Raw genomic sequence first — 9,270 nt, 5'->3', positions numbered from 1 at the left:
TCGCAGTTAGAAAGGTGTCTTTATTAGAAAGCACATTCCCCTCAGTTCATCAATGGTCATTTACAGTAGTGGCACAGACAGCTTCCCTTTGCCCTTGAGGGCTTCACTGTGGGGACTGAGCTGCCAGTTTCCAGCAAGATGTGGCCACACATTACATCAGCCTTAGGCCTTGGAAAGTCCTCTGGGTTTGTGCTGCTGCTCTTGAGAGGCAGAGCTTGTGGAGGAAAAAGCCCTGAAGGGGGCGTGTCTGGGAGCCAGTATGTAGTTTGCTGAACAGGAGAGACTTGGCGTAGACTGACCAGTGTTCCTGTACAACACTGTGGAGCTAAAAAATTATTTTGTTGATCATTATTTTCTATATTGCTGATCTCGGTGATGATCCTACATTGGTACGTTCTGGTGTAATTTAGCCTTCCTAGAGAGATTGGCACTTTGTGATGAGTCTGGGCCCCTAAGAGGAAAAAAATATAATTATTAAGAGGGGAGGAAGAATCAAAACCACTATGATCCCTAAATAGAAGTCTTCATGCTTCTGATTTGGATGCCTGAGATGACCTCCACTATATCTCTTCTTCAAGGCTTGAGACTTTCCCACTGGTCTAGTCCTTAAAAGACTCAATTAATTGAAGGTCTTAAGTCTTTTCCCACTTTCAGAATATCAGGTCTGGAATACTTGCTTCCTAGTCCCAAAATGGTTAGGCTCATTTGCTGCAGGATAAGAACACCTCTTCAGCATCAGCTTCTCATCAATTTGAGGACTAGGCTACACTGATTCCCCCTGTACCACATACTGGACATCAGGAGGGATGACACAACTATTACTGAATTAGAGAAGCTCCACCCAAGACACACACTCAAACTTGTCTATTAACTCCAGTTTCCCAACTCTGTGTATATGGTTTTTATTCAAATAAAAGTCATTAGTAGAGCCGGGCACAGTGACGCACACCTTTAGTCCCAGCACTTGGGAGGCAGAGGCAGACGGATCTCTGTGAGTTTGAGACCAGCCTGGTCTATACAGTGAGTTCCAGGCCAGCTGGAGCTTCAGGGAGACCCTGTCTCAAAAAGACCAAAATAAAGAAAAAAAAAGTAATTAGTAGAAGCCCAGACAGATATATAGATACGACTGAAATCTTCTTGAACTATAGAGGAAAGGGTTCCTAGAATGCAACTGCTAAGGTATGTTCACACACACATGCACCCATAAATAGACACACACCCATAGACATATATACATTCTCACACACATAAACATGCACACCTGCACACACATATACTCACACATCCACATGTACACATGTGTGAGGGGGAGCTGACTGGCATTCCTAAGAGCTCCTGAGAGTCTTTGGAAGATGGTTAGAGGGCCACTGATTTAGTCCCTCCTCAAATGGAACCATACTACCATTCAGGTAGATTAGAAATATTTTTGGCTTGCTTCGAACAATGCTTCTGGAGTTTGAGATCCTTGTTTCTTTCATAGCTCATGACTTTTAAAGTCAATTTTCATAGGAAGTTACCCCATAAGCTTAACCCAAGACTTTATTTAGTCTTGTTCATTTTTTCCAAAACTGATAGTAATATAGTCTTTTCCATATCCAGGTTTTTCAACCTCATTTAATTCACAGTTCCTTGGTAAACTGTAATTGTTATGATAATCAATGTGTGAAAATGTGTCTCTGGCTAGGGTGAGGTAGGAGGAAGGCATCTAGGAAAAAACATTTTATTAGTTCACTTGTGGTACTATGGCTTAAACTCATAGCCCTGTGCACACTAAGCAAACTCCATCACTGAGATATGTCCCACACCTAAAAAGAATCTGAACCAGGAGGCTGGCCCTGGATGAGCTGAGAAAGTGCTCAGCTGGAGATAAAACTCACACCAGACCGTTAAAGAAGCACTGTTCGGGTGCATGGTGATCCACTTGGGCTTAATCCCAGCATCTCTAAGATTAAGGTAAACAGATCAATACAAATTCAAGGTCAGCCTGAGAAGCACAATGAGCTTCAAGGAAGCTGGGCTATGAAATGACACCCTCTCTGAAATATATGAAAAAAGCAGAAAACATGGGCTCATAAGATAGGATGTGGAAGACAGAAGAGAAATAGGAAGCATCATCCTTACAGTGTCAAGATTTGTCCCTCTTTGACCTCTTTGATTTCCTAAGATGCTAGGTCTTAGGGAACTGCGGAACGTAGCACTAGGATTTGTGATAAGCATTAGTTGTCTGTCTACCCTTCTGCATCCCTTGTGACATGGTTATCAATCCTTTCTCCATTCTGCATATTCCCTACACATAACAATTTGCTGAGACCCTTTTAAAGCATCTTTTCAGGGCTGGGAAGATGGCACGTGGGTAAGAGCACTTGCCGTGCAAGCGTGAGGAGAGGTCTTTGGTTTGGATCCCCAGCACCCACTTAAAAGCTGCACATGGTTGTGCATACCTGTAACCCCAGCACTGGAGAGCAGATACAGTTGAGTGGGGACAGGTCAATTCCTAGAACTGGATGGCCAGACAGCCTAGCCCAGACGTTGAGCTCCAGGTTTAGGGAGAGACCCTATCTCATGGGGATACTGCAGAACATCTTCCTATGGCCTCTGCACGTGTGCTCATAGGCTCATACCTACACACATACCGCACACAAAACCCAAAATAAATTAACAAACATGTTTCCCATCATTTCTGATATCATAGTCGAACATAAAAATTACAAAAGGAATACAAAATCCTACCAATGATTTCAAAACTAGAAAAGCATCCATGTAAGAGCTAATCTTGGTTTTAAAAAGCAGTTGTGAATAATACTGGCCAATATATGAAAGTGGAGAAAGGAGCTCAAAACAGCAACATGAAAAGGTGTTTCAGCAGCCAAAGGCCGACCACAGAGTTGCCAAGTTCTGAGCTACGTCTAGTTCTGAGTTCTGAGTTCTACGTCCAGTGCCACACCCAGTTCTACACACTTCTCACAGGTCTTTCCTTCTTTCCTTTCTGTTTTTGAGACAGGGTTTCCTTGTACAGTTGAGGATTGTTTGAAACTGGATCCTCTTGCCTCGCACTGCCAAGTGCTAGAATTTACAAGCTTGTACTATCATACTTGGCTTCCCAAAGAGTCTTGAAACCATCAATTTCCTTCCATAAATTTGTTCTCACTTAGGTTACCAGAATTTAATTCTACTATTTACAACTACAGGACTTCTTCTACTGGCACATCAGCAAAAATACTATGCAAATATCTGCAGAAAATAATCTTTGAAAATGCAAATGTCAAGTGTGGTGGCACAGCCTATAAGTCTAGCATTCAGGAGGCTGAGGCAGGAGGATTGCAAGTTCAAGACTTATCTGGGCAATTTAAAGAGATACTATATCAAATTTTTTAAAAACTAAAAAAGAGATGGGTGACATAGATCAGTGGTAGGTCACTTGCATATATGAGGCCTTAGGTTAAATCAGTAATACCACAAAAAAATAAAAATAAAAATAAAAACCAAAGACACAAAATTATTTTCTCCCAGGCAGTCATTTTGAAAAAAGGTAAAAAGAGTAGCTTATCAATAGTATATTCACACTGATAGACATAAGTTTAGAAAAACTTTAAACAATTCAAGGAAGAGTATAGCATGGGAAAAAGAAACTGAGGACTGCACTGAGAAGACATCCCATGAGGTCAGCCAGGAATCAGGTTTAAAATTAACTCAGTCCAACTGAAAGAGAAAGCCAGGGGATTTTTCAAAATATCACATCAAGATGATGCCACATTCTATCACAGAAATTATATAAGTAAAAGCATGCACTATTTCAGTGGTGTGCTAAAAGTACAGGTGTTTCTGCATTGTAAACATGGGAAACAGAGACAATAAATGCTCTCAGAAAGGAAGGATGAGTTAGGAAATCACAGCTCAAAAACAAAACTAAATTGATGGGCCACCATTTTATGCAGTTAATAGTAGGTTACAAAACATATGAGATTTCACTGAGCTGTGATATCTATAACATCTGTTTCCAGGTCAACCCATTCTTGGTGCTATTGTAACTAATATTTCCAATAAATTTGCTATGGAATAGACTATCACTTTCCAGTGTTTAGCAACAACTTATTGACAGGGAGCTTGCATGTTACAGTTACAACATAGTTTCTATAAACCTAGACAATGCAAAAGTAATGATACACCTTTCAAAAGAAGTAATAAGACAGGAAAGATTGCACAGAAACTAAAGGAAGTTTGGACATGTTAATTGAGTTTAGGAGAATCATTATATAGATGCTGAAGGGAAGTTGAAGGATCAGGAAATAGGATATAACCAATAAAAGGAATAATATTACTTCTACTAAAAAAGACAATCTGCAGGTAGAGGGGTCAAAATAAGTGTATGTATGCTATATTAATTAAATTATATTTCTTAAAACTATTATGGAATTATAACCACAGGAGAATGTAAAGTGAAGACTTAAAATTAATTTTCTCTTAGAAATAGGGAATGTGCCCCGCTCTTCTGTTTGAATATTTATTATGAACCATATTCTGTACTACTTACATAATTTTCAAACTTATGTAGCTTATCAATAGAAACTGAGGTCAGTAATTCAGTGTGACCTGATCAATATATATTTATATTATCATCCTGATTAATCATATTGTAGTTTTTCTCCATAATTGTTTCACACAATTGCTGCAGCTTTGACAGCAGACTCATTAAGCTGGGAATATTATAAGTATAGACTATTAAAATCATAGATTCTTTTCATATTAACTTGTGTTGTACTACATCTAACAGCAAAGCTTGACCTTTCTTGTTAAATTTCATACTGTTTTATAACCATCATGTCAAACCCTCTGAACTTCTGTTAATTCATGGAAACTTTGTTCTGTTCTCATATTGTGTTAGATGATAGGACCGTAGGGATCATTCCTCATACAGAGAATTTCCTATGAATGGACTAGAGAACTTGTGTGAATAGAATCTTCTCCTTTGGGTCTGCTAATGATTGCAATTCCTGGAATGTGAAACCCTCTTCTTTGGCGGGTCCAGATTCACCGTAATGTGTATGTAGGTGAACGAACAAGCTATACACACTAGGCTATTCTGTGTAGCAAAAATAGACTGAGTTTTCTATTTGTTTCTTCATTATGTTTTCTTCTAACTCTGGTCAACATTCTGACATTGACTTTGGCTCTCCTTTTCCTCCTTAGAAATCTCCTTTGTTTAGGGCTCACTTCTTAAAATGCTTTCTCTTTTCACTAGCCATAGCAAGAAAGGAGGGTTTCAAGCCTGCCCACTTTCTCTTTTAACTGGCAGAACAGGTTTGCATAACTGACAGTTGCAGTCTCAGGAAAGCAAACAAAGCAAATGCCTTGCAGGTCCTCCCTACAGCTAGTCTTTTGTGGCTCTGGGAGCCTCCTCAGGCTGCCAGCAGGCTGAGTCCTCTCACCTCTGGAATCTTGGATCCACAAAGACCTTTGGGAAGCTCCTGGGTGTTATTCTTTGTCTCCAGTCAAACTCAGAATCCTTCCACAAACATAGAAGCTAGAGGCATAAACTTTTAATGGTAAGATTCCAAAGTATTTCCATGATTAATTCTTCCCTTTTTAGCAAACCCTTTCATTCACCACAAAGTTTACTTTAAAATATTCTAGTCTTCCTCTACTCATATTGAGTATCTCCCAATTCTCTCGTTTTCTTTAATATTATGTAATTGTCCAGTGGTTTCTTAATTTCTGCTACCATCCTTTGTTTTAGCTTTTCAAAAGTCAGATGTATGGAAATATTGGGAGGGTTAGGGAAATATACACCTTCACCTCAGAAAAATTGTTCCTAACGTGTGGTTCCCAGACCAGCAGCATCACCTGGAAATTTGTTAGAAACGTAAATGATCAGATTCCACCCAAACCTGCTGAATCAACTCTATGGGTGAGCACACTCTTTTTGCTCTAGAATCCTTCCAGCTGATTCTGATGCATGCTAAAATCTGAGAATCATTGCTGGAATAATCAATTCAAGTAAACTTGGCCAGACTTTAGAGTTAACATTTTGTCTGAAAATCCTAACAACTTTCAACTAGTATACTACAGTATTCTGATAACTTTTATTTCTTCCTCTAATTTGGAGGAGGAATCCCAAAAGGGAACAATACTTGGCCTTTTTAACTATTTAATTAAGAAATTGCTTCAGCTTGCCTACTCCTGGCTATACTGTATTTAGTAAATGATTATGATTTCAGGGGTTTTTTCCCACAGCTCCTCATCAGCCACATAGGACCATCAAGAACCATATGCAACAATACATAGTGCTGCTAGGTTGTGCTGCTCTGTAAGTGTATTGAATGCATTTTCCACTGATGATTTTTTATCAACTTACAGTGGATCTATCAGCACATAACCCCATTGTCAGAAAGCTTGATTGTTATGGGAAGCATAAGCTCAGAGAAGCAGCAGAAAGGAGCCACTGTAAGCAGTTAAAGCAATAATGAGAGTTATTATCTTTGAAGATACTTCCCAGGGCCATTGCTAAACTTCAGCCCAGTTCTAACCAGCCCCAGCCTTTCTTGCCAACGCATAGAGATGCTTGTTTTTAAGCTACATACTCGCAGGCTTCTATATAGACTCTGTTACCTCGTATATCTAAATTCTGCCCTGAGTCAAGTCCTTAGATGAGTTGTCCATTCAGGTCTCCTGTTGATTCCTCTCCAAGACTTTACAGAAATTTGCTGAGCCACATCCTACCATGATGTTCTCAGGAAACTGAGTTGCACAACTATACAATCCTATGAAAAATCACTTCTTAATTACAATTACATTAATTATAGAAAATCGGTCTCCTGGGTTACTTTGGCATGTGTACACACACACCCTGGTCCTGCGCTTCTCTCCTCTGTGTTCTTCAACCCCTCCCTCCATGAACTGCCCACTCAGAAAATAAAATCCTTTTTAAACTGATTCTCAGCTTGTGCTCCCAAACAGCACTGGGTGACTCTTCTGATTGTGCCCCAGAAATTTCTAGAACAAAAATCCTACAGTTTTCTCCAACGAATTTTTAAAATGCTAATTTTTAAATTTTTCTGTATTTTTTCAAGGGCAGCATTTCCCTACAGTTACAACAGGTCTTTGGTTCACCCTTCTAAGCAGCCCCTCATCTGTGTCATACTATTGTGTCCATTTCTACTCATGTCTAATCCCAGTTCCTTCAAATAAACATAAATATTAAGATGCCAGAAGTCCAAACATAGAAAGCTACTCCAATCCCTCTAGACTGTGAGTTCTCTTCTAATGTGCTCATAGTTGCCATGGGATAAAGGTTTTTCTTGCATCAACTCTCCTCCGTTTACTGTGATAACAGGGATACCTCTTTGTGAAAACATGTTTCTCTCTTTTCTGCACGGCAGCACATCTCCATCAGGTGCGTGACATCCTCGACCACTGACTGCAGCTGCTTCTCTGTTGCATGTGGTTTCTGCTTCACAAGGTTGCTGAGGAGCCTAACTCAGAAATAATGAAATGATGCATTACTTTAGTCATCTTTGCTATTATTACTAGAGTAACATCTTTGCTGTCTGCTACTTTGCTGTATATGGATGAAATGCAGTAAATTAAATTCTCCTGTTTTATCACACATTCCAAACAACTGAGTTCCAAATGAACATTACAAGTACCGCACAGTGGGACTGAGAGCCTCTTGCATGTTATCAATGGAAAAACTAATAAGTGAATTTGGAAGTACAGTGGCTTGCCTGGCTTCTCATTTTTCCCTCACAGACAAGCTTGCTCACAGCCAGCAACAGCATGTCTTAACCACCTTGAGCATTCAAAATGCCAATACAGTCTATGTTTCCCTAAAATGCCCATCCAAACCTTCAAAGTAACATTGCTTGTAGTTACCAAAAAACTTTTTATTGCTTTAGGATGAGAGATATACCACAAGGAAAATGAGGAGTGAAGACTAGGGAGCAGGAGACTAGGGAGATGACTCAGTGGGTAAGAGAGTTTTCTGGACAACCTGAGATTGGATCCTAGCACCCACGTGAAAAACCACCTGTGGTCACACAAACTTGTCTAGAATCTCAGTGCTCTGCTAGAGACAGGAGGATCATTGGGATTTGCTGGCTGCCAGCCTAGCTCCCGGTTCAGTGAGAGACCCTGTCTCAAGGGAATAAGGCAGAAAATGAGAGCACAAGATACCCAACATCCTCCTCTGGCCTCTGCGTGCACTTGCACACACATGCGTGCATACACAACACACATTCACAAAGAATAAGGGGCACATGCATTAACCAGCATTGTACTGTTTGTCTCAACATCTTTTCTTAGTCTTCTTTTTCAAATGCACTTTGATAACATTTAGTGGTTTTACATGTGCCATACATAGGTAAAAAAGAAAATACCTCAAAGTCCCAAGTCACTGTTTCTATTAAAGGCTAAATCTGGGTTCATACAGTAAGCAATTTAGGCTTTGTTGCCCTAAAGACAATACTTATATTACGAGATGGAAAACTCCAGCCCTTAGCCCTACCCAATTGCCTGGGAGGCACTGCTGCAAGTGGCAGAAACAGATTGTGATAGTTATCATCAGCTGGAGATGATGGGGACAAGTGACCAGTAGTGGGCAGAGGGCATGCTGCCATCAGTTTTTTTCTGTCCCAGTGACACTCAGACCCCAGCATGTCCCACCAGCTGTCCCTCCCAGCTGTCTCAACATGGAAGCTGATCTGAAACAAGGCAAGTCACTGAAGCATTTATTTCCAAAACTAAAATGCAGCCCACTCTTTGCTGTCCCTTAGCCATTGTTAACAAAGTCCCAAACACACATGGAACCAGAACAGGTCCTGGACACCAGGCAGTGTAGTCACCTGCAGGATAGACAGGCCCTCAGAGCAAAAGGGAAGCAAGGACCAGAAAAATATAGCCTTCTTGGGTCCCAAAAGTCAACCCAAACAGTGCCCACAGGTCTTACAAACCCTGGATTGCTGGCTCCAAGAGTTCCATGGTTCTTGGCAAGAGTGCTGTTTGACAAAGTTCCAGCCGAAAGCTGATGACTGCTGTTCTTTTGGTGGATATCCCTTCCCTAGTTACTCCTGGTTTTCGTAATTTGTATAAACTTCTCTTCTTTAAGTATTCTGATAACCAACTCTGATGATGGAATGGGAAACTAAACTGGGAAAATCTCTGCCTTTAGCAGAATTATTATGTTACTGAAACAAAATGAAAGTAATAAGATAGAAGACTTCCTCCTATGACTATGATCTCGTTTGGACCCGCATTTGTGATTAATAATGAGGCTTC

General features: G+C 40.2%; 1 protein-coding gene across 15 annotated transcripts in view; it reads right to left on the bottom strand.

Moving 5' to 3' along the window:
- Positions 1–9,270, bottom strand: part of Afm (afamin) — a 74,095-nt gene continuing 64,825 nt past the window's right edge. For 12 of the 15 annotated variants that reach the window (XM_029568520.1, XM_029568507.1, XM_029568506.1 and 9 more), the window contains 3 exons: positions 7,337–7,469; positions 5,427–5,521; positions 1–451 (listed from right to left, as the gene is read on the bottom strand). In XM_029568520.1, the coding sequence (XP_029424380.1) occupies positions 382–451; positions 5,427–5,521; positions 7,337–7,469 (298 nt within the window). In that variant the 3' untranslated portion in view covers positions 1–381. The remainder of the gene's footprint in view (positions 452–5,426; positions 5,522–7,336; positions 7,470–9,270) is intronic. The other 3 variants (XM_029568512.1, XM_029568511.1, XM_029568514.1) reach the window with 2 other exon arrangements.

The sequence above is a fragment of the Nannospalax galili genome, unplaced genomic scaffold (assembly GCF_000622305.1).
Source record: "Nannospalax galili isolate Female #2095 unplaced genomic scaffold, S.galili_v1.0 scaffold800, whole genome shotgun sequence".
NCBI lineage: Eukaryota > Metazoa > Chordata > Mammalia > Rodentia > Spalacidae > Nannospalax > Nannospalax galili.
Note: the sequence above shows the minus strand (reverse complement) of the source record. Positions and strands in the feature narration are given on the sequence as shown.